This window comes from Dama dama, chromosome 13 (assembly GCF_033118175.1).
Source record: "Dama dama isolate Ldn47 chromosome 13, ASM3311817v1, whole genome shotgun sequence".
Classification (NCBI taxonomy): Eukaryota; Metazoa; Chordata; class Mammalia; order Artiodactyla; family Cervidae; genus Dama; species Dama dama.
In genome coordinates, this window is record NC_083693.1 from 65,376,110 (window position 1) to 65,402,650 (window position 26,541).

Consider the following 26,541-nt stretch of genomic DNA (forward strand, 5'->3'; position numbering starts at 1 on the left):
TGTTGTTCTTACTTTACTCAATTTCCAGTTGCCTTAGCAATTCTTCACTGTGATGTTTCCTCTACTCACTGAAAATGCTAATTACTTATTGGGATCCACTTCTTTTTGCTGCAGTTTGGAAATATTCCCAGGCAGAAAACCAAAGTGAATGTAGAACTTTATTTGTGTGTTCTTCTTTTTTCAAAAGATTGCAATCTTGTGTTAAAATCTACACCCAGTGTTGGAAATGAATTGCTTTATACATTTTTTTCCAGTTGAAGGATAAGTCCATATATTATTAAAATATCATCGTTGTAATTGAAAGTTCCCTTATTTCTTCAGCAATGGCTTATACCATATTCTCATCTTTCTTTCTGAAATTCCAATGACACATGTGTTAGATCTTCTCTCCCATGTTGTCTATGGGTATTTCTTGCATTCTCCTCTATTTCATCTTTCTATGCTTCATTCAAAATCTCTTTGTCTGATTTTTCTTCCTCCTCATTAGTTGTTTAGCCTCCCAAATGTATTTTTCATTTTGTTAATTATGTTTTTAAATTCTAGAATTTCCATTTGGTGCTTTAAAAGTTCCAATTATTTGATTATAATCTCTAATTTGTCTTACTTTATAGCATATATTAAGCATATTTATTTTAAAGTCTGTTTCTGATAACTCAGTATTCTAGATCTCTGGAGGATATGATTCCATTGAATTTCTTTTGCTTTCTTATCTTTTTATTTTATGTTCTTAAAAAAATTATTGTGCAAGATATTAGATAGAAAAACTATAGAGTTAATTTGGGGTTTAGGATTAAATTGTATTTCTTCAGAAAGTATTTATGTTTGCTTCTGGAAGGAAACTGTAGACATTGGTAATCCAGGTCACTTTAATGCAGCTCAAAAAAAAAAAAAATCTACGGTAAGTTCTTGAGATATTTTGAAGCTGATCATCAGTCCCTATGAGGGTTGGTTTATTTCTGTTTCCCCTTTACTCCTAGGGTGTGACCTCTTGGGACCTCTACCCACAGCCTAGGGTGATTTTTAGGTTTCCCATTCTTTGGTAGTCAACCAGTTCCAAATTTAGTTCTCTTGTGTCAGAGAGTCTGTTGAAATTGGCTCATGTTGCAGAATTGGCAGAAAGAGAAATAGGCAAAGGAGAAAGAGTGGACTCAAATGCCAGGTCCACCTTTTGGCAATCCCTTCTTCTTTTGGATCATGGCCCCACAATTCTCCCATAAAATTCTCTGGGTTCATTTGTTTTTGCATTTAATTGTGTCTGGTTTTCTAAGTATTCTCAGTAGGAGAATTGGCTTGAATTAATTTGTCTATCATTTCTGGGGAAATAGAACTCAGAATTTTTTTTCTGTAATATTTTCAGTGGTGGAATGTATATATTTTTCAAGGTTAGGTATATTTAAGAGTGTCTTTCTATTTCATCATGAAAAAACCTCTGCTTCACTGTGAAAAATATGTAAAAATTGCTTCACTGTTTTCTGGCATTCAGAGTTATAGAAGATAAGCCTTAAACCAGTGATTTTGTCTGTTATAGAAGTTACTTTTGTTGTTCTTAATTCATGGAGCCTTATCTGTTTTCTTAAAAAAAAGCTTTTTAAAAATATTGCTGTATAAATATATTTAAATTAATTTGTCATAGCTTTTTTTCCAAGTAGCAAGCATCTTTTAATTTCATTGCTCAGTCACCATCTGCAGTGACTTTTGAGCCCAAGAAAATAAAGCCTGTCAGTTTCCATTTTATCCCCGTCTATTTGCCATGAAGTGAGGGGACCGGATAGCATGATCTTAGTTTTTTAAATATTAAGTTTTAGGCCAGCTTTTTCACTCTCCTCATTTATCTTCATCAAGAGGCTCTTTAGTTCCCCCCTTGCTTTCTGCCATTAGAGTGGTGTCATCTGTATTTTTGAGGTTATTGATATTTCTCTTGGCAATCTTAATTCTAGCTTGTGATTCATCTAGCCCAGCATTTTGCATGATGTACTCTGCATATAAGTTAAATAAGCAAAGTGATAACACACAGCCTTGACATACTCCTATCCCAATTTTGAACCAGTCTGCTGTTCCATGTAGGTTCTAACTGTTGCTTCCTGACCTGCTTACAGGTCTCTCAGGAGGCAGGTAGGGTGGTCTGGTATTCCCATCACTTACAGAATTTTCCACAGTTTGCTGTGATCCATAGAGTCAAAAGTTATAGCATAGTCAATGAAACAGAATAAATGTCTTTCTGGAGCTCCCTTGCTTTTTCTATGATACAACGGATGTCTGCAATTTGATTCCTGGTTCCTCTGCCTTTTCTAAATCCAGCTTGTACATCTGGAAGTTCTCAGTTCACACACTGTTGAAGCCTATTTTGAAGGATTTTGAGCATTACCTTGCTAGTATGTGAAATGAGCACAATTGTATGGTAGTTTGAACATTCTCTGGCATTGCCTTTCTTTGGGATTGGAATGAAAACTGACCTTTTCCAGTCCTGTGGCCACTGCTGAGTTTTCCAAATTTGCTGGCATATTGAGTGCAGCACTTCCACAGCATCATCTCTTAGGATCTGAAATAGTTCAGCTGGAATTCCATCCCCTCCACTAGCTTTGTTCATAATAATGCTTCTTAAGGCCCACTAGACTTTACACCCCAGGATGTCTGGCTCTAAGTGAGTGACCACACCATTGTGGCTATTCGGGTTATTAAGACCTTTTCTGGTACATTTCTTCTGTGTATTTTTGCCACGTCTTCTTAATCTCTTTTGCTTCTGTTAGGTCCTTACTGTTTCTGTACTTTATTGTGCCCATCTTCGCATGAAATATCCCCTTTGTATCTCTAATTTTCTTGAAGACATCTCTTTCCCATTCTATTTTTTTCCTTTATTTCTTTGCATTGCTCGCTTAGGAAGCCTGTCTTACCTTTCTTTGCTATTCTTTGGAACTCTGCATTCAGATGGGTGTATCTTTCCCTCTCTTCTTTGCTTTTTGCTTCTCTTCTTTTCTCAGCAATCTGTAAAGCCTCCACAGACAACCATTTTGCTTTTTTGCATTTCTTTTTCTTGGGGATAGTTTTGATCACTGCCTCCTGTACAATGTTACAAACCTCCATTGTTCTTCATGCACTCTATCAGATCTAATTCCTTGAATCTATTTGTCACTTCCACTGTATAATCATAAAGGATTTGATTTAGGTCATACCTGAATGGCCTAGTGATTTTTCCCTGCTTTCTTCAATTTAAGTCTGAATTTTGCAATAAGGAGCTCTTGAGCTGAGCTACAATAAGCTACAGGTCTTGTTTTTGCTGAATGCATATGTTGGTATAGCTTCTTAGGTTAATTTTCTTTATAACCTGGTTGACTTTTACCCTAACTGAGCACTATTTATTGCATTGAATGAGTGTTTCTAATTTTGCTATTTCATTTTTAGTTTAATTGCATTTATCATATGGCAACCCACTCCAGTACGCTTGCCTGGAAAATCCCATGGACGGAGAAGCCTGGTGGACTACAGTTCATGGGGTCGCCAAGAGTCGGACATGACTGAGCATCTTCACTTACTTCTTATCATATCTTTACCTAAATCTGTTTTTGTTTCATTCTGTTAGTATCCTTTGTCACACTAAATTATTGTGACTTTATATTCCTGTTTTTATAGAGGTCTTGTGTTCTTGCTTTATGTTTGAGATGCCATACACTTTCCTAATTTGATTCAATGGCTAGATGATAATCAGATAAACATTTTCTCCCATGTTTCAGTACACTGTTTCTTTTCCTTTGAAGTATACATTTGATTGATCCTTCATTTTTTTTAAAAACAATTTTATTGAGTTATAATTTTCCTTCAGTAAAAAAATACATTTTAAGCATAGTTTGTTAACTTTTGACAAATGTATATACTAACATAATCAAAGCTATAATCAACACACAGAACATTTCCATCATTCCCAGAATATCTCCAGCTTTCTTTTCAGTAAGTTCATCATAGACAACAACTGATCTGCTTTCTGTCATTGTATACTAGTTTTGCCTGTCCTAGGATTTCATATGAATGGAATCACATAGTATATGCTATTTTTGTGTCTGCTTATTTCAGTTAGCATAATGTTTTTAAAGTTTGTTCATGTTGGTATATCAGTAATTCATTTAAAAAATATCAAATAGTAATGCATTGTATGGCTATATCACAGTTTATCCATTGGTTTCTTGATGACCACTTTTACCTATCATGATTAAAGCTATAAACATTCATATAAAAAAGTATTTTTTATGAAGATACACATTTATTTCTCTTGATAAATACTGGGCTGTGAAAATACTGGATTGTTTCATAAGTATATGTTTACTTTTATAAGAAATGTCCAAGTAAACTAAAAAAATCTTTAATTTCTTTCAGCGATATTTACTAGTTTTCAGTGTACAGGTCCTATTGATATTTTGTTAAAGGTATTCCTCAATATTTTATATTTTGGATGCTACTGTAAATAGTGTTTTAAAATGTAATATTCTACTTGTTTATTGCCACTATATAGAGTTATAATTTACATCCTTCAACTTTGCTAAATTCACTAAGTTTTTGTAGCTTCAACCTTGCTAAATTCACTGATTTTTTTTTGTAGCTTATCTGCAAGTTTCTTAAGATTTTCTGTATACATGATTTGCTTTCTTGCAAATAAAGATAATTTTTTTTCCTTCTAATATGTATGTTTGTCTGCCTGCCTACAGGCCTGGTTCCCTCCTTCTCTCTCTTTCCCTTCCTTCCTTTCTTTCCCCACTTCCTTTCTTATTTTCTTTTTCTCATTGCACTGGCTCTTATCTCCAGTTTAATATTGAATAGAAGTACTGAGCATGGATTTCTTTGTTTTTCCCCTTCATTTATGGCAGGAAAGTGTTCAGACTTTCACTGTTAAACATGGTGTTAGCTGTAAGTTTTTCACAGATGCTTTTTATCATGTTGAGGCAGTCCCCATCTATTCATAGTTTGTTGAGAATTTTTATTGTGAATGAATGTCAGTTTTTGTCAAATGTGATTTCTCCTATTAAATGATCATATGACTTCCTCACTTAATTCCATTAATAAGGTGAATTACATTGATTTACTTTGCAGTATTAAACCAACCTTGCATTCCTGGGATACGTTCCACTTTTCAGCTATATTAGCCTGCCAGACTTAATTGCTCATTTTTTTGTTAAGTGTTCTTGCTCCTGCATTTATCAGGGATATTGATCTACCTTTCTTTTATTGTAATGTTTTCATCTAGTTTTGTTTACAAAGTAATGCCGGCTTCATAAAATAGGTTGAAAATTGTTTCCTTCTCTTTTATTTTCTCAGTTTATGTAAGATTTGTAATATTTATTCCTTTAATAGTTAACAGTGAATCCATCTGGTAAATCCATCTGGTCTTGAGGTTTTCTTTGTGAGCAAGTTTTGCATTATGAATTCAATTGAATAGAATGGGGTATTTAACTGTCTACTTTTTATTGAGTTGAATTTTGTGATGAATGTGAGCATTTCATCCAACTCATGTAATTTATTGGCATGTGTCTAGTATCTGCAGTGATGTCCTACTTTCATTCCTGACATTGATAGTTTGTTTCTTTATATTTCTTAATTCATCAGTCTACCTAGGGGCTTTTCAATTTTATTGAACTTTCCAAGAAAAACCACAGCATTTGTTTTATGATTTTCTGTTGGTTTTTGTTCTGTTTTATTGATTTGTACTTCTATCTTTGTTATTTTCTTCCTTCTACTAATATTGGATTGAATTCGTTCTTTTAGTATCTTATTAAATAGAAGTATCAATCGTTTATTTTGGACCTTTAAAATTTTTCAGTGCAAGAATTTAAAGCTAAAAATTTCCCTTTAAGCATTGCTTTAATTGCAGCCTACAAATTCAAAATGCTGTGCTTTCATTGTATTTCAGAAACGAATAATTTCTCTTTGATTTATGGATTGATTAGAAGTAAGCTTTTTTAAATGTACAAATATTTGGTTATATTCTAGATATCTTTTTGTTATTTATTTCTAGTTTAATTCTATTGAGGTCAGAGAACGCAGTTTATTTTATCACTCCGTTTAAATTGTTGAGGCTTACTTTATGGATGAGAATATTGTCTTAGTAAATGCTGCCTGTGCCCTTAGTACATGTCTCCTAGACATAGTGTCTGTTCCAGTTGTTGAGTGGAGAATTCCATCATTATCAATTAAGTCAAGTTGTTGAGAATGTTGTTCAAGTCTTCTATTTTTACTGATTTTTTTTGTCTGCTTGTTTCATCAATTACTGAGAGAGGACTGTTGAAATTTACAACACTAATTATGGACTTATTTCTTCTCTAAGCTCTGTCAGTTTTGCTTTATATAATTTGAAGCTCTGTCATTAGACGCACTCATATTTATGGTTGTTTTGTTATCTTGATGAATTGACCTTTTCATCAATGTGAAATATCGTTCTTTGTTCCCAGTAATATTCTTTGTCTTGAAGTCTACTTGTCTGATATTTATATAGACATTCCAGCTTTATTATGATTAGCATTTGAATCATAACAGTTTTTCTCTCATCAACTTTAACTTATCTCTTTTTATATTTCAAGTGTGTTTCTCTTAGGCAGCATATATTTGGGTCATGCATTTTGAGAAATTTAAATCCTATTTGACAATCTTTGTCTTTTAATGTATTTATTGTTTAGGCTATGTATACTTAATGTAATTATAGCTATTATTAGGCTTATATCTGTTATCTTGTGTTTGTTTTCTATTTGTTGCATCTATTCTTTGTTCCTTTTGGATATCTTGCCTTCTTTTGGATTTGTTTTTACTGTTCCGTTTTTCTCTCTTTGAATTGTTAGCTATTGCGTTTTTAAAAAAAGAATTACTTTACAATTCTTCAATTGCAATATGCACCTTTAACTTCATAGTCTACCTTCAAATAATATTATACTAGTTTGCATGTAATATAAAAGCCCTGTGCACTTTCATTTCCTCCTTCCCATCCTTTTAGTTTCTTTTCAAATATTTTTCAGTCGCTAAGTTGTGTCCAGTTCTTTGCAACCCCATGGACTGCAGCATGCCAGGCTTCTCTTTCCTTCACTATCATCCAGAGGTTGCTCAAACTCATGTCCATTGAGTTGGTAATGCCATCCAAACATACCATCCTCTGTCACCCACTTCTCCTGCTGCCCTCAATTTTTCCCAGGTATCAAGGTCTTCCCCAATGAGTTGGCTCTTCACATCGCGTGGTCAAAGTACTGGAGCTTCAGCTTCAGCATCAGTCTTTCCAATGAATATTCGGTTTTGCTTTCTTTCAAGATTGACTGGTTTGATCTCCTTGTTGTCCAGGGGACTCTCAAGAGTCTTTTCCAGTACCACAATTAGAAAGCATCACTTCTTCAGTGCTCAGCCTTCTTTATGTTCCAACTCTCACATCCATATATGACTACTGGAAAAACCATAGCTTTGCCTATACAGACTTTGTCAGCAAAGTGATGTGTCTGCATTTTAGTACACTGTCTAGGTTTGCCATAGGTTTTCTTCCACGGAGCAAGTGTCTTTTAATTTCATGGCTGCAGTCACCATTTGCAGTGATTTTGGAGCTCAAGAAAATAAAATATGCCACTGTTTCCACTTTTCCTCCATTTATTTGCCATGAGTGATGGGACCAGATGCCATGATCTTATTTTTTTAATGTTGAGTTTTAAACCAGCTTTTTCACTCTCCTCTTTCACCCTCATCGAGAGGCTCTTTAGTTCCTCTTCACTTTCTGCCATTCAGTTCAGTTCAGTTGCTCAGTCATGTCTGACTCTTTGCAAACCCATGGACTGCAGCATGCCAGGCTTCCCTGTCCATCATTAACTCCCAGAGCTTACTCAAACTAATGTCCATTGAGTTGGTGATGCCATCCAACCATCTCATCCTCTGCCGTCCCGTTCTCCTCCCACCTTCAATCTTTCGTGGCATTAGGGTCTTTACTAATGAGTCAGTTCTTCGCATCAGGTGGCCAAAGTATTGCAGCTTCAGCTTCCACATCAGTCTTTCCAATGAATATTCAGGACTGATTTCCTTTACGACTGACTGGTTTGATCTCCTTGCAGTTCAAGGGACTCTCAAGAGTCTTAATCAGTGCCACAGTTCAAAAGCATCATTTCTTTGGCGCTCAGCTTTCTTTATAGTCCAACTCTCACATCCATACATGACTACTGGAAAAACCATAGCTTTGACTAGATGGACCTGTGTTGGCAAAGTAATGTCTCTGCTTTTTAATATGCTGTCTAGGTTGGTCATAGTTTTTCTTACAAGGAGCTTGGCTGAAGTCACCATCTGCAGTGATTTTGGAGCCCAAGAAAATAAAGTCTGACACTGTTTCCATTGTTTCCCCATCTATTTGCCATGAAGTGATAGGACCATATGCCGTGATCTTAGTTTTCTGAATGTTGAGTTTTAAGCCAAATTTTTCACTCTCCTGTTTCACCTTCATCAAGAAGTTCTTTAGTTCCTCATTGATTTCCGCCATTAGAGTAGTATCATCTGCATATCTGAGGTCTAGAATACGGCAATTTACAAAAATGTCCTACTTTCAAACATGTAATCCTATGACTTTTTTATGGTGGAATATTGTTAACTAAGTGCTTTGGGCTATAGAATCTTCTGGATGATGATAAGTAATTGTAATTCTTGTTCTGATCTGTCTCAGTTCTCTTGGTTCTTGTCTTCACTCTGTGTGTGTACTGTGTTGAGGAGTTGGGTATGAACAAACTAGCAGAGGTTTAGACTGTGGGTAATGTGTGAGAGTCAGTTTGATCCCTGGGTTGGGAAGAGCCCCTGGAGGGCATGACAACCCACTCCAGTATTCTTGCCTGGAGAATTCCATGGACAGAGGGCCCTGGTGGGCTATGGTCCATAGGGTTGCAAAGAGTTGGGCATGACTAAAGTGATTTAGCAAGTACAACATGTGAAAGAGGTGCATTTCATGTGGGCAAGAAACTCATCTTTTCAGTCTCCACATTTTATGGGGATGGGGTGGGAAATGGAATGGTGACATATCCACTTGTAGCAGTTATTATGAATATGAAAACTTCTTGGTGCCAACAATCTAGGCTGTTTAGCCTAGTATGCTATAGTGAAAAGAACAGAGTTTTGAGAACCAGGAGATATGTGTCCTAGTTGCAGCTTGTCACTTACTAACTCTGTGACCATAGCAACCTAACCTTTTAAATTTTAACTTACACATAAAGTGAGGTTAATAATCTGCTGTATCTATCCCACAGAGTTGTTTGGAGGATCAAGTGAAACCATAAATGTAAAAACTTCTAAAAATTTACTAGGCATATCATCATGTAGTCATATTATGGTATCATCATGAAGTAATATTACGGTTTTTGGGTATGCCACCTTGCACTAGCTTATCTTGCCAATGGGAAAATGGATGGAGTTGTGATGTGTTTGCTAAATTAGAAAATACTTCATAGATTAAAAAAATAATTATTTTAGAAAACCTGGTGATGGTTCTATTTAGGAAAAGGAAAAGTAGTGAAAAAAGAATTTTTTTTACTCAGGGCACAAATACTTTCGGTGAGAAATGCTCATCAGCTATGCTTTGATTTACAGCTTGGAACCCCATCCACTGCCAGCACATCGAATGCCACAATGCAATTAACAAACCAGCCGTGAAGGTACTGTTTTACCAGACCTGGGGCAATATTGTATTGTCAGTAGTGAAATTATCAGGAGCAAATTCCTAAATGAAAGGGAGATTGCATCCTTTTCTATAAAGCAGAAGCCTATTTTCTGTGGTAGTCTCAGATTAGTATACTCTGCTTTGATCTGACTGTATTTTGGTGGGTTGGTTCAAGACAGAGCAATACATAGTGGTGTCTGCAAATTTGGCTCTGAGTTCATAGCCAAGTGCTGTCGGAAACTGGGATAGTCACCAGAGTAATCCTGGTGAAACACATCGTCCTTGACTGGTTTCTATTTGGGCTATTAAACTCAAAGAGATGTACTTTGCCCTGTTTTGATGTGTTTGCTACAAATTATGAGTGGTCTAGTGTACTATTATGTGAATTCAAAGTCATACGGCAAAAATAGATAAATTTGTGAAGTCTGAGCTCAATTCACAAATGTGACTTTTGTTGAAATGACTGAGAGGTTGTTGGATAGCAAACACACAGAAAATTACAGTAGAGGTAAGGGAACAGTGGTTTAGAAAGGTCAAGTAACTCTCCTAAGGTCACACAGCCTGAACCAGGTACCTTGACTCTCAGCCTTATTCTTTTTCTAAAACATCAAATTGGTTCTGTCCTATTATGACCCTGAATCTTTGAAGTTGAATATTAAGAAAAATGATCACATCACTTAACAAAATTATTTATGATATATTTGTCAGATACAACAGTTGGATAGAGAGATCTGTGTCCGGATTTGCAAAGGTTAAGTTTTATATTACGACAAGTGGGAATTAGGCCAAGTGACTAAAGTTCAAGTTACTTTTTAGAACCTGTTGTCATTGGAGTTTGCCTCCCTTGTTCTATAGATAGGTAGATAGGTAGGCTGTGAAGATTACCAAATAATAGAAAAATAACATTATCATTTTATAGAAACAGAGTAGAAAAGGTAAAATGAGATATAAAAAGTATGAATGGAACCACAAAAATATAAATGAAATAAAGTATGTGTTTCATACACCAAAGGTGGAAAAGGAGTGCCAGTCATCACATCGTCATCTAGACATATCTTACCAACAAAGAACATCTTTGTGTTATTATGCTTTATCTTTTCTTTTGATGAAAGCAAATTGGATGAATTTATGCTTCCTGGTGGCTCAGACGGTAAAGAATCTGCCTGCAGTGCAGGAGACTCGAGTTTGAGTCCTGGGTTGGGAAGATCTCCTGGAGAAGGGAATGGCAACCCACTCCAGTATTCTTGCCTAGAGAATCCCGCGGACAGAGAAACCTGGCAGGCTGCAGTTCCTGGGGTTGCAAAGAGTTGGACATGACTGAGCAACTAACACTTGCATGCTGAGAAAGAGCAGGTGAGGGTAACCCAACAATGGCAGCATAGTCCTCTCCCATTCCGCTATGTGCATCTTTCCGCAAACGTCCATAGATGTTTGGGGTTCACATTTTGAGCTAAACACAGATGAGTTCGAATGTTATTCACAGAGCTCAGCTTAATTCTTCACAATGGTGAGACTTTCACGGTTCCCCTGGTTTCTGTATCTGTCTTTTCTTCTTTCTGCCTGAGTCACAATGCCCTCTTTTGGTTTACCCAGACATCAACAGAAAATCTGTCTAATTTTCCAGTTATTTTTACTGGATTTTATGTCAGGCTGCATTCTGATTAGAAATGGTTTTTGCCTTCCTTCCCACAGAAATCATCATGAATTAGAAATTCTCCCTCTCTTCTAGGCAAACAGTCCAGTCCTGTCCTCTGGACCAGCCTCAATTTTCTCACAGGCTGTTCCTTATAGCCAGTCCTCCAAAATAAGCCAAACCATTCTACCTTCTGTCACTTTTAAAATAGAGGTAGAATTCACATAGCATAAAACTAACTGTTTTAAAGTGGACAATTCAGTGGCATTTACCACATTCACTATGTTATGCAACCACCACCTCTGTCTAGTTCTAAAAACTTTTTCTCATCCGCAAAAGTTTCCTTTCTCAACCCAAGTTTTCCTAAAGAACTTCCTCTTGCATTTTTGCTCTACACTTCCCAGAGAGGTAACATTCTTACTGACACTTCCTGTGCTGGGGCTGGTTTTACCACAGGTCTGGCTCAGGGTTGCTCTTTCTTTGTGATATGAGCATTCCCCAAATCCACGGAGATATGAGCATATGACAATAGCTCAAGTTACCCCAAATTCAGAAGCTTATAGAGTAATGTTAAATGAGAAGAGAATTATGAAATTACACAGTATGATGCCTATTTAGCTTAAAAATTAGGTATAAGGATTTTATATTCACATTCACAGTGAAAACCAACTGATAATGCTCATTAAAATGGTACTAGCAACTGCATTGAGATGGAGAGTTAATGAGTTATTTAAATTTTCTTCCTTCCTTTTCTCCATTTTCTGAAGCCTCTGCCTTGGGCATGTATTATATTTATAGACAGAAAATAACTATTTTTAAATGTAACAGATCAGTCAGATATGAACACATTAATATGGTTGTAAACGGATCTGTTCAGAGTAGAATGGGATTGACAGTACTAGCCACAAATCTAGTTATGGGTTATGTTAATTCATTTAACATGTCAGAGATCAACTAGCTAATTAACTATTTATAGTTATAACATCCTAGGAGTTTTTTGGGGTGAGTGGAATGAAAAAATATCTTTGTCTAACCAAAGTATCAATGACAATAGAAATGACAGTAAATTAATTATACTGAAGAACAGGTCCATATAGGGTATTTGGGAAAACCTCGGGGATTTATCTTCACAAAAAACCCAGTATCTCCATAACAGAGAGGCATAACACTAGGCAGCAATTGTTACCAAACTAAACTTGGGTTGCCCCACCTGCATGCAGTAAAGCTAAAACTACTGATACCAGGTTGTGGTGAAGGCAAGTGCAACACTTATTGTAATGTGCCATACAAATAGTCTGGGACAGGTAGTGCTGAAACAGCAAAGCATTTTCAAAGGCCAAGTGAGGTGAGGGAGCCGGAGGCGATCTCAGGGTCTGTGGTCAGCTCGACACAATTCTCCGACTGGGTGAAGGTGGGGTAACACAGCAGTGTCACAGGGGTTAACATCATCAATCCTTAGGCACAGTACATCTGGGGCTACATACTCATGATCATCAAATAAACTTCTTCCATTTGGTGGTGGTTTTAGTATCTATAAAACAACCTGAGAAATGTTCATCAGATACTGTTATCTGGGTAACTTCAGAGAGGAGCTACAGCAGAAGAATTGGGGGAGGTGTCTGTCTCCGGAAGGCCCCATCAGGTCCTGCTTGGTTACATAACAGTGAAAGTTGTTCAGTCATGTCCGACTCTTTGCGACCCCATGGACTATACAGTCCATGGAATTCTCCAGGCTAGAATACTGGAGTGGGGATCTTCCTTTCTCTTCTCCAGGGGATCTTCTCAACCCCCGGATTGAACCCAGATCTCCCACATTGCAGGCGGATTCTTTACCAACTGAGCCACCAGGGAAGCCCGGTTACATAATAATTTGCCAAATAGAAAAAATATTATCTATTTTTTTTTTGCAATAGGTTGCAAAAAAGTAAGAACAAGAGCCAAAAGTTATGATAGATTCTAAAAGGAAAGTATGTTGGAAATATAGTCGATTATATCACACTCTGCTCTTTGGTTTTACTTGGTCCTACTTGAAATATCACCTTGTGAAATATTTGGATCCCAGATAATTGCCTTACACAGGAGTCAGCAATGGCTATGGCTATGGCTCTCAGCCAAATCTGACCTGCTGCCTGTTTTTGCAAATAAAGTTTTATTGGAACACAGCTATGCTCATTTGCTTATTCATTGTCTCTGGCTGCTATTACAACAGCAGGGTTGAGTAGTTGTGACAGCGAATGTATGACCCACAAAACCTGAAATTACCCTTTGGCCATATGCAGAAGGTTTACCAGTCCCTGATTTGACATGCCAAAAAGTGGTTATTCGTTGCATCAAAGGAAGCATGAATCTTACCTAAGGAAAATTTTCACACTGGGCCTTTAGCACCAGGGAATATATAATTTACAGATTTTGATGGTATAATTATTTAAATTCTAACCCTTGCTTCCCCAACCATTGAAACTCCTAAGGGTTTTAACTTTAAATGACAAGCTGTTTGGGTTATAAGTTCAGTTCACTTGTCCCTTTAAATCGGTGGAAAAAAAAAGAAAAGCAACAAAAACTAAAGAAAAGGCAGAGTGAAGTTTTAGAAGAATTTGTGTCCTAGGTATGTTAACTACATACTTAGCTATAGCATGGATTGATTATTTCTTGAAGGGCAGGAACAGAATTCAAAATTTCTTTGGTATGTCATAAACATTTAGACTGATGCAAAGTACAAAATCCAGTTTGTCTTCGAATATTTTGTCCATTTGATTTAAAACATCCAAGTATTTGAAATATCCTAGTGATCACTTAACATGAACACTTTTCATCTTTGTACTTAGGCTAATGAAAATAGCCATAAATAATTGAACAGAATACTATACAGTTAAACAAACTACAGATCATATGTGGACAAAAAAAAAAAAAACACCCGAAAGTGAAAGTTGGATATCTAGATTTTAGATTCCGGAGTAAGAAAAGGGAATCACTCAATGTTAGATTTAATGCTAAATTTTCTGAATGAGGTCTATTGAGAAGCAAAATTCTCTACTGCCAGCATTCCACTAACAGTTATGATTTTTAAATCTTAATAATGCATTTTCCTATTCCCAAAGAGAGATTACTGTGTTTACCACATTACAGAGGGAATTACTGGGTGAGTAATACAGAAGCAATTTGAACAGCCACTGAATGAGATGACTTTTTATCTTTGTAGAATGAGGGTGCATTTCTTGACACTACTTGTTTCTTGCATTGCAAATAACAGGAGAAATGAAAAACCACACTAGTCACATTTAAATCGCTGTATTGGAAAAACAGTTTTAGGTTGAATGGGTTTTACTAAAAAATGTTTATTCTGCTTTGCTTTCAAAAATCTGTTACTGAAACATTTGTGTCCTTGACATACGGGACGTGATAAATGGGGCAAGAGAGTTCATTCTGTCTTTTCCTGTGTTTCAGATGTGTATAGACCCCTCCTTGTCTGTAGCTTTGGGTGATAAACCACCCCCGTTGTATCTCTGTGAAGAATGCAGCCAGCGGATTGCAGGGTAGGTACAAAAAAGGCAATCTAATTGGGCTATGCTGAGAAGAATAATCACTTCGTCTTATATTGATTACGTTACTCTCATTTCCCATTAGCCTCTCAGTTTTTTAAAGGTTAGCTTGTCAGATATTTAATATATAGCAAACTTTCATTTGAAAAGACATCAGCTTTGAAATGTTTCAGTATTTCTATCCATGTGACAAAAGAAAGCAATTCCACTTAATAAAGCAGCTCCGATTTTCAAATGACCCTGTTAAAAAGGCCACAGTGAAAAAGAAAAGAAAGCTGTGGTTTTCAAACGTGACATAAAATTCATATGAGTTTTCTGTGCTTGTTAGTTTCACAGAATCACACTCAGCTTTCTACAAATCATGCGTATTTTGGTTGACTTAATTAGCATCTGGAAAATATCATTTAAAGATAACTGAATATGATGAAATGCCTATAATTTATAATTTAACTGGAATGCATTAGACATTTTAGAAGTTTATTAGGATAGTGCTCTTAATTACATGTCCTTTCTTTTAGAAGTGTTTTAACAATAGCGTGCAGCTTATAAACATTCATGTGGAAGGGTAACATTGCAGAAAGGCTCAAAAATGGATTCTATTGTTCTTTATAGGGACCACAGTGAATGGCTGATTGATGTTCTTCTGCCGCAAGGTATGGTTTACTTCAGGAAGGATGAATAATAAGTAATTGTGATGGTATAGTTGATTTGTCTCCTTTTGTACTGTTTTTATTTTACAAAGACAGCAACCAAAGTATTATTTGCTATGAATATTCATTTATATGAAGCATTGTATCAATGTCTTGGTTGTAATATACCCACACATGAATATTAAGGGAAGAAGTATTACTTCTACCAAAATTAAGGGTAGGTGTTGGAATCAGGATTCTGTATAACCAAAGCTGAATTCTGTCTTAAGGGATTTTCTGTGTTGCCAATGATATGCTTGCTGTGCCAGGCCAGAACGAGAATAAAAAACATCAGTGAGAAGAGCATTGAATAATAGGTCTTTCTTCTGCCACTGTTACTAGCTCTGTGTTTTTAGGGAAAATCATTGAATCATTTTGAGTGTCAGTTTCTCCTTCAGTAAAATGGGGATAAATAAATATATCTGGCCCATCTCAGTGAAAAGATGAGATTGTAATGCTTGCAGTTTGTTAGAGTTCTGAAAGCTATGCCTGGTAAGCTAGCAGGTGGAAGACAGAACATTTCTCTATGTGTGGGGAGGCAGATATCCCAGTCACCTAACTGCAGGCTGAAATGACCAGGAAAAATACTCAGGAAAGCAGAAGAAAGATGAAAGGTGGAAAAAGCTGGGGGCATACTGAGTATAGATCAGACACGCGGGAGGAAATTGATCTTTAACTTCAGAGGTAGATAATAGAAGAACTTACATGAAAGAATTTACATGTAAACACTTTATGTTAACTAATTTCAGTTTTTTTTTTAAAAAACTAAAGGAATTTGCTTGACGATAATTATACATTGTTTCTTTATAGCTTAACTCAATATTAGATTATCTCAACCTTAAGAAATAAATTATTTAATGAGTGCTCTGCATTTGTAAAATGGATCAATAATGTCAGCCTCTATATCCTCCAAAGAGACATTTAAAAATTTATATAAGAATATCTGTAAAAAGATTTGGGTTTACATGGGTAAAGGTAACTTTTCCCCTCTTAAATTAGGCTACCTTGCAAGTGAACTTCCAGTGCTCTGAGGTAAAACCCATAGTCCGGTTCTAAATTACATTTTAAATACAGTTAAGTCCCCCTACATACAACCCTTCCAGTTGTGAGCTTTCAGAGATGCAAACTTGTGTTCGCATGTCCGATCTCATAAGTTAGTTCACATGTCTGGAATGTCTTGGGTGCGTGCGTCCTCCACAAGTGATTGTATTTTTGTGTACTTCACTGTATAGTACTGTATTATATAGAGTACAATAGTACAGTATCTTTATTTCAAGCCCAGAATGTCTGGAAGCAAGCATAAAAGCAGTGGTATATACAGCTGATTGTGTTAGTTGAGTACCTAGGCTAACTTTGTTGGACATGATGAACAAATTGGACTTACAAATGCACTCTCAGAATAAAATGTGCAGCAGGGGACTTGTTGTATAGATATGTTGCTGAATTCTGGTCCTCTCCAGATAATATTCATCTGTTGAAGAAAATTGATCATAACTTTTCATTACTTATCCAGAGAGATGACCCACTAACCTCAGCTTAAGATAAATGCCAGGATATCAAACTGTTAAATAACCATTAATTAAACAAAATCTGTTTTAAAAACTGAGTTGTTAATCTCATTGATTTGGCATTCACTAATTCATAATTTCCAGATGGAGTTTGGGAGACATTTACCTTTGATTTTGTTAGTAAGTTGTGATATAGACTATTAGCAATGGTTTAATTTATTTTTTGAGCACTTACTATTTCAGGGGAAATGTTAACAGATTCTTAGAAAAATTATTTTCAAGTTTTATCAACCACTAATTTTCTTGGAGATAGTTGGTATGCCTACTAAAAAGAGTTTTATCCATTTATTAAACTTAATCCTTAAGTACTAAGGTAGTTTGACAGCCTTACTCCAACTGACCTATCCATGGGTTTGAAAGATATTTTCTCTTAATAAGCCTGCAACTGGTTTTGCACTAGTTAAAGACTGATGTTAGTTGATAATTTGAGTCTAATTCATTTAAGTTATTAAGTTTTTTCCCTACAATTCTGATATAGCAAATCATCTCCATGGTGAAACTTTATCACATCAACTCAGTGTCATAGCATAATGGAAGAGCAGTAGACAGGGAATCCAGAGACATTTCTGGATTGATTGGTCTCTACCTTTGATAGTCTGTATGATCCTGAAGAACTCCTATAACCCTCAATTTTGTTCTCTGTCAAATGACTGGGTGAGATTAAAATTATTTGATCTGAATTCTAAGTCATATCTGAGAAGGTTGAATTATTTCTAAGTATAGGTAAAGTATTTGCAGCACACAGGTATTTTTAATCTCATTAAGAATGAGTAGATGACAATTCATGAGACAAAGGAGAAAGGTGTTTTGGCCAAATCTGGAGGTTGTGTTACTAAGCTTGTTTTTACTCTTCTTCGTGGCTGCCCTTATTTAAAACGGGCTCTCTTTTTTGTTGATATTTTGTGTACCTTCCCCTTACAGCTGAAATATCTGCTATATGTCAGAAGAAGGTAAGAGCAAACCATCTGTGTGGTGAGGCATGATTTGCTGTGTTTGTATGTAAATTCATTCATTGACATCTGTCTCATTTCTGCACCATGGTTTCCCAGTACGTACATGTCACTGTATTTGTGAAGGGGGAAAGGAAATTATTCAGCATGCAAGATTGCTATGTCTCGATGATCTCTATTTCCATTTCTGCTTTTGCTTACCCATCATATGCACAGTGTTTTTGAAAAATAATATGAAATAAAAGCATATGTGTAACTCTGGGGTAGAAATCTGAATACCAAAGTGAATGACAATGCAACTTAATTTTGGTAAATGATGATCTTGTTTGCTAAAAATCTTTATTGTTTGGAAGTGGAGTGCAAGTGGTCCAACACTTGTGTGTCAAAAACATAACCAGACCAAATATATATATGGAAAATACATATTTATATGTGAGGGGAATGATATCTCTAGTTAAAGATTCTACCTTCAAATAGCCACTGTTCATGACACTTTCCCTGAGCTATTTCCATTTTATTTTGTTGTTCTAGTTGAGAGGTACAAGAGAAGGTAGAATGATGTCATACAAAGAACTCTGGACTGGTTGATTGAGATATTTGGATTCTGGTCAGCTGTCTTCCCATCTAGCTATGAGACCATGTACATGTCATTTAAACTTTTTGGGAGTTGGTTATGAGTGGATACCTTTGGAAGGCTGTTTCAGTTTTCTATTGCCATGTAATAAACTATCCTAAAATGTGTTAACTTAGAACAGCAAACATTTGATCACAATTTTGTGGATCAGCTGCCCTGCCTACACTCACCTAAAAAGTTCTCTTGATAAACTTCTAGGCTCACTCAGGTATTTGCAGTCAGTTAGTGGATTTGCTGGCAATTAGCTGGTCCCAGATGACTTTACTCACATATCTGGAGCCTCAACTGAGATGGCTGGAATGGTTGGGATGACTGGGGTGTCTGGCCCTCCCTCTTTCCATTAGGTGTCTCATCTTCCAGGAGTCTAGGCTGGATTTGTTCTCAAGGTTTGAGTGTTCTGAGAAAGTGAGAGAGGAGGCTGCAAGGCCTTTTGAGACTGAAGCTCAGTGGTAGCCCAGCATCACTTCTGCTGCATTCCATTGATCAAAGCAAGTCCAAAGCACAGTGCAGTTTAAACAAGTGGGCAAATTGACTCCTCCTCTTTTAGAGAAGGAGCAGCAAGAATTTTGTGACCATATTTAATCTACCACAATTCACCTTCTGGACATAATTACTTACATTCTTTCTGTATGACAAATATTCTTACCACCTTACAAGACCTGCAAAAGTCTAACCCCCTTATGGCTTCAGGCTTCAAGTCCATTGTCTTGTGATCCGCATCTGGTCTGCTCACTGATGAAACCCTCCAGGTGCAAATTTTCTTGAACCAGAGACTGGTGAATTAAAAAGCAAGTTATGTGACCTCTACATACCCAACACAAAATGGTGAGACAGGGATAGGATGACGGCAATAGACCTCTGTTCAAAAAGAGGAAGGGCAAGCAGATAGCTGTTACTAGTCTATAGCAACTCCAGCCATGAACACGTCAGCAGTTTTTCAGTCTCCAGGGATAGCATATATGTCTTGATTAGCATCTGATTTTGCTTCCCGGGAGTAGTTTCCTAATTCATTTCTGTCCTGGGGTCTTTCCTCCACTCTCTGACATGTTTCCTTTTTAATAAGAAATAACCCATGTTGCAACTGAGTAACTCTCTCAGTCTGCCTCCTGCGTGTAGAAATGGGGTTCCATAGACCTCTCTTTGTGTCACAATGTGTGTGTCCCTTTTAGTCTGCTGGTGGTGCTTTTACTAGTATGCCTTTCTTTAAAACTTTGCGGATTTTCTGTGAATCTCATTGGAGTTCAATGCCCTCAAAGCCACGTCTGTAATTCTTTCTGAGACAGTTCCTTTTATATTGTGGGCATTTCAGTCTGCCCTTAACATTATTAGAAGCTATAGTCTAGCTGAGACGCTCAACTGGGCATCACCTTATATCTTTTGGAAGTTTTAACAAAGGATCATAGTCATTCACCATACTTTTGATTTCATTTTTATCCTGAGGCTATTTCTTACTTTGAGAATCTTTTACAAGCTGGGAGAGACTAGGATGAGAAACAGTTTTATTTTCTAAATTGACATTTCCTGGCTTTGGTGGTATACCTAACATATTTGACACCCACAATGGATCATTTTTTAACACTCTCCTCATTTATGTGACAAAATTATTTTCGGTAATAAGCTTAAAGTTAGCACATTTTATTACTTATTCTTTAATAAATGTATTTTATATGAAAGTTCATTTTGAGAACTTTTATTTGGTTCATAATAGATCATAATGTTTCAAGCTTGCTTTGGGCAAAGCTTGTGTCTTTACCTCTTTCAGTACTAGATATTGTACATTTGAATTGTAGGTTTGAAATAAATGTCAAGATTGTATCAAATACATTGTAAATCAACTATATTACAGTAAAAAAAAGATTATGTCAAATAAGCATCAAGAAACAGACTTTTCTTAATTTCATTTTTGTTATTCTATGACACCACTTGGAATTACTTATTTATGTTTAAAATTCTAAGCAGTGAGGATTTCTCTGGTGGTACAGTGGATAAGAATCCACTGGTCTGGGAAGATTTGATCCCTGGTCTGGGAAGATTCCACATGCCATGGAGCAACTAAGTCTGTAGACCATAATTCCTGAGCCCACATGCTGCAGCTACTGAAGCTTCTCAACAAGAGAAGCCACTACAATGAGAAGCCCACGCACTGCAACTAGAGAAAGCCTGCACAAAGCAACGAAGACCCAGTGTAGCCAATAAATAAATAAAATTATGAGAAAAAATTCCAAGAAGTGAAACAGAGTGGTGTGAGTGAACATATGAAAACATACCCAGCTGAATCTGAACTCAAGAGAAATCTCTCTGGTTTATTTTTGAAATGAATGCATGTAGCTGAGTTCACAGCGTTGAGGACTGTCTGTGGCTTGGAAATATATTACCCCGGGTTTCCCACATTGCAGGCAGATTCTTTACCATCTGAGCCACCAGCGAAGCCCTATTTAAACTTAGTAGGTGCTGTACAGAAATTAACACAATGTTGTAAATCAACTATTGTTGTTGTTCAGTTGTGTTTGATTCTTTGTGATGGACTGCAGCACGCCAGGCTTCCCTGTCCTTCATCATTTCCTGGAGATTTGCTCAAACTCAGTGATGCCATCCAGCCATCTCTTTGTCATCCCCTTTTCCTCTTGCCTTCTGTCTTTCCCAGCATTAGGGTCTTTTCCAGTGAGTCGACTCTTTGCATCAGGTAGTCGAAGTATTGGAGCTTCAGCTTCAGCATTAGTCCTTCTAATGAATATTCAAGATTTGTTTTCTTTAAGAATGACTGGTTTGATGTCCTTGCAGTCCAAGGGACCCTCAAGAGTCTTCTCCAACACCACAGCTTAAAACCATCGATTCTTTGGTGTTCGGCCTTCTTTATTGTCCAACTCTCACTTCAACTAAAAAAAAAAAAAAAATTGAAAAAGCTTAGTAGGAACCATAGCAATTGTTTAGAACTTTGACCAACCAAAGGTTATTTAGGGGCAAAGTATTTTTATCACTGATATTATTTAGAATAGATGGTACGTGGTGATAAAGCAGGTTAGGTTGACTTTAAGTTTATATTCCAGATACTAATGTATGCAGTATACCCAGATGCTACCTAAGGAATCACTCAAAATGTAGCAGAATGAAACAACAACTGCTTAATTATGCTTTTAGATTCTGAGGGTCAGGGATTTGGGCAGGGCACAGTCCACAGCCTATCTCTGCTTGATGATATTTAGGGCCTCATTTGGGAAAACTAGCAGCTTCCCAGGTGGATCATTGTTAAAAAAAATCCACCTGCCAATGCAGGAGATGTGGTTTGGAAGGTCTCTTGGAGGAGGAAATGGCAACCCACTCCAGTATTCTTGCTTGGGAAATCCCATGGACAGAGGAACCTGGTGGACTACCGTCCATGGGGTCACAAAGAGTTAGACACGACTTAGTGACTGAGCATGCATGCACACACTGGAGAGACTTGAATAGCTAGGGGCTGAAATTATCTAGTGGCATCTAGATCATATGTTAAGGCTCTGGGATGGGGTGACTTGAAGGCTGGACTTAGCCAGCCCTGTTGAGTAGAGACTTACTACCTCTCCATATGCCTGGGCCATGACAGAATCTTGAGAAGAGTATCCTGATGAGGAAGCTTCTGAAGAGAGAACTTTCTCAGACCGCAAGGTGGAAGCGGCATGTCGTTTTAGAAATTGCCTTGGCAGTCGTACAAGTATCACTCTGCCGTGTTTTCTTGGTTCAAGCCGGCACAACCCATCTAGGTTCAGGGCACATGGTAGTCTATCTGAGGAATCAAACCCAAAGAGCCTCAACCACCGCTGGACTTAATTTAAATGAGACCACCTTGAACCTTCGGCTAGGAATTTGCATGTGGAAAGAATGTAAATAATTTGTGACCAGGGCATAAGATAGGAGATTGTAGGTCTTAAACATCAGGACTTTATTATAGCTAATAACTACCCACTAAACCCATCTGTTCTGTTTGTTAGTGTCTCAGTCATGTCTGACTCTTTGCGACCCCAAGGACTGTAGCCCTCCAGGCTCTTTTGTTCATGGGATTTTCCAGGCAAGAATACTGGAGTGGGTTGCCATTTCCTTCTCCACACTAAACCCATATCCACATTCTATTGTTTATGTAACAGTGGGAATCCCAGAGGAACAAAGACTAATTACAACCAAAAGGAAGAAATAAATGCTAACAATATACTCTGACATAAACCATGCTGCTAGTGATGTGGTTTGGTTTGGTTTGGAGAAGCCCCAAACCGGTAAGGATTCATGTGCTTCCAGAATGAAACTTAGTATGTCAAAGAGAAAGAAAGAGCACAAAGCAAGAAATATACCTCACGTGGAGAAGTCAGGACTGACTTGGATATTGAAGAAGACGCAGGCCTTGGTGCGGAAGAAATACATTGCATTTTAACAAATAATTTTAAAAACATTAATAAAAGGGGAAAAAAGATCATAAAAATTTCAACTTGCTTTTATGATTTATTGACCTGAGTCCTGTTCAGAAAATGAGATTTCCCAGCACTTGTATCCAAAGCCTTGTGCTAAAATCGAAGTGGAACAAGCCTTACTTTGAAATGATTTTTCTGTTAGGCAATTCAACACATGGTCAACGTCTGGATGTAGGTTTTGTACTTGCTTTCTTCTTTTTTCTGTTCCCCCAAGGTATCTGTCATAGAAGGTTCTCCAATCTTCTCCAAGCCCTGAGTTCATAATGGCTTAGGGTACTATTTCTCTGATTCCATATTTTTAAAAAAATGTTATTGGATAATAGTTGATTTACAATGTTCTGTTAGTTTCCTGTGGACATTCAAGTGATTCAGTTATACATATACATATAATCGTATTCCTCTTCAGTGTTTTCCATCTTAACAGGCTCTATCAAAAGGGTGAAATGCTCTCTGACACCAGCTCTTGAGTGTGCGGTGGTGGCATCTCTAACAGGCTTGGGCACACTTTTATGGAGAGGTCAAGGATATTTCTTGACTGCTCCTCAGGTGACTTGATGTGGGCTTGGGTGCTGCCTCGCCCCTCTGCTTCCTGTAAGGGCAGCTCTGATAATAAACTGCCCTGAACTCTGGATATCTCTCTTACACTGCACCATTTTTCACACTTCATCTGTTGATTCTTTTTCTGTAGCTGATGTTCAACAGCTGCGTCTATGCATGGTTACTACTGGGCTTTGACGTTCCCATGTTATCAACTGACATATTCTTTTTTTTTTTTTGCCAGTTTTTCTTTTTTTTTTCTTTTTTTTTTTATTATTATTATTATTTTTTTCCAGTGGGTTTTGTCATACATTGATATGAATCAGCCATAGATTTACACGTATTCCCCATCCCGATCCCCCCTCCCACCTCCCTCTCCACCCGATTCCTCTGGGTCTTCCCAGTGCACCAGGCCGGAGCACTTGTCTCGTGCATCCCACCTGGGCTGGTGATCTGTTTCACCATAGATAGTATACATGCTGTTCTTTTGAAATATCCCACCCTCACATTCTCCCACAAAGTTCAAAAGTCTGTTCTGTATTTCTGTGTCTCTTTTTCTGTTCTGCATATAGGGTTATCGTTATCACCTTTCTAAATTCCATATACATGTGTCAACTGACATATTCTTTAGGTCTTGAAAGAAAGAGTGCTGGTGGGGATGGGCAAGCCAGCTTCTGGGCCATCAGCTGAGCACAGTACAGCTTTCCACCTGTCCTTGAATGCATCAAGGACAGATGAGCTGTGATGGAAATGTGCTCTTCAGGAGAGGGATAAAATAATTTTGAAAGTTTATTTTAGGGTTTAAAATTATTCATTTCCTACCCTGATGTGCTGTGCTATGCTTTCTCTGGACAACAGTTTTCATTTTTTAAAAAATATTTCTGCTGAAAGCTCTTGAAACACTAACTTGAAATAATCTAGGAAGCACCCCCTCGCCATGCCACATGGCTGAGGTCACGCTAGAGAGGACTTTTTAACACAGTTTCATGCATATTTAGAGAGTTTCTACCATTCAACACAAATAGAAACCACTTTTCACCTTAATTTTTAACTACGACTGAAATCTAACTGGTTAGAGATGAGCTGCATTTTGGAAACCGGTGACACTTCAGGAAAGTCCTGCCTCTTCTAGTGGCCCTAGAAATTTCTGTTTGTTCCAGTTATTAGCCCGACTTAGCTCAGTGATGACTTTTAATTGACTTCACTCTTCTCCTTCTAGAACTGCAGTTCCCATGTTAGAAGAGCGGTGGTCACCTGCTTTTCAGCAGGGTGCTGTGGTCGTCATGGAAACAGGCCTGTTCGGTACTGCAAGCGATGCCACTCAAATCACCACAGTAACGAAGTGGGGGCCGCCTCAGAGACCCACCTCTATCAGACCTCCCCTCCACCCATCAACACCCGGGAATGTGGCGCTGAGGAGCTTGTCTGTGCCGTGGAGGCTGTGATTAGGTAACAGGGTTGTTCGTAGTTTTCCCTGAAAACTGCCTTCTCTCTGAGCCACCCTTTCCCCACTGAGATGTGCACATTTAATTCAACTTCAAGAGCCCTCAGCCAGACAGCTCACTTTCCACAATGTTGCAGTGATGATGTTTTAATTCACTCATTCAACAAGTATTTTTATGGAATGCCAGTTATGTGCCAGGCATGTGGTAGGCACTGGAAGACAGAAGAAAGTGAAATATGGTCTCTGCCTTCAAGTTACCCGTGCTTCTATAAAAACAGAAGCATGAATTTGCCAGCCAAAGTGGTGAGCACAGTGACAACACAGAGATGGGGCTCTCAGGGAATGGAGAGGAGGTGCTAGTCAGAGAGAAGGGGTGGGATAGAGGTGTCCCAGACTTGACTGTAGCAGCAAAGGGTGGGAAAACTCTAGATAATTCTGTATTGGAGTAAACCAGAAAGCTGTAGAGTAAGATGGACCAGATCCTGCAAGTAGCTGGCTTTTTCTATCACGTGAAAAAAGGGAGCTTTACAAGTGATAACCTCTAGACTTGTTCCCTTTTTGTATACTGTTCAATGAGACAAGATTTTTAAAGATAAAGAAACAATATGAGAATGTATGTTTTAAAGATAAGGACTAAGTCTTCTGTTTCTCTTATCCCAGTGGCCGACACATGTGAAAGTGCAATAAATGTTTGCTAAATAAAACAATGCAGAAAGTTTGGACAGAGAAGAAAAAAACAACAATACTGCTGTCATCATCATCAGTTGTTTTTTTTTTTGCATATGTTCTTCTAGTTTTATTCAAATGCTTATTTTACTTATATAATTGCAATCACAGTATATCCACGTTCTTTTTGATGTAACATTATACCATTAGCTCTTCTCCATGTTGTGTAGTTTCCACATTTATCATTTTTAGTGCGTACATAATATTTATCTGGATTATTTTCCTCCACCATTAGACACTTCAATTTCTTCCATTATTTTTACTGTTATAAATAACTCTGATAACTATTTTGTGTATAGTGCCATTCCTGTATTTTTTATTTAGGATAGATGGCCAGATGTGACTGACTGGGTCAAAGGGTATGAATATTTTAAGGACACTTGATACATTACCAAACTGATTTTCAAAGAGTGTATATGAATTTCATACATCATGATAGTTTTTGCTACGCTCTTGCCAACATTGTGTATTATTTTTTAAAATTGTCCCCTGTTTAGAAAATTGAAAAAGGAATCTTTCTTGCTCACTGTCAGGTCTTTGAATTCTAGATATTAAATGTTTTTCCATTTGAGTATCAGTTCCTCAAATTGTCCTTGATCATGCATTTGAAGTCCACATAGCTTCATATGGGACTTCCCTTGTGGCTGGTCAAGAATCCACCTGCAATGCAGGAGACCTGGGTTCGATCCCTGGGTTGGGAAGATCCCCTGGAGAAGGGAAAGGCTACTCACTCCAGTATTCTGGC

The 26,541-nt window shown here is 37.3% G+C and overlaps 1 protein-coding gene across 2 annotated transcripts in view; it reads left to right on the forward strand.

The window, feature by feature from the left end:
- Positions 1 to 26,541, forward strand: part of UNC79 (unc-79 homolog, NALCN channel complex subunit) — a 212,596-nt gene that overhangs the window by 38,672 nt on the left and 147,383 nt on the right. For both annotated transcript variants that reach the window (XM_061159335.1, XM_061159336.1), the window contains exons 6-10: positions 9,571 to 9,635; positions 14,718 to 14,806; positions 15,425 to 15,465; positions 17,991 to 18,019; positions 24,846 to 25,075. In XM_061159335.1, coding sequence (XP_061015318.1) covers positions 9,571 to 9,635; positions 14,718 to 14,806; positions 15,425 to 15,465; positions 17,991 to 18,019; positions 24,846 to 25,075 — 454 coding nt within the window. The remainder of the gene's footprint in view (positions 1 to 9,570; positions 9,636 to 14,717; positions 14,807 to 15,424; positions 15,466 to 17,990; positions 18,020 to 24,845; positions 25,076 to 26,541) is intronic.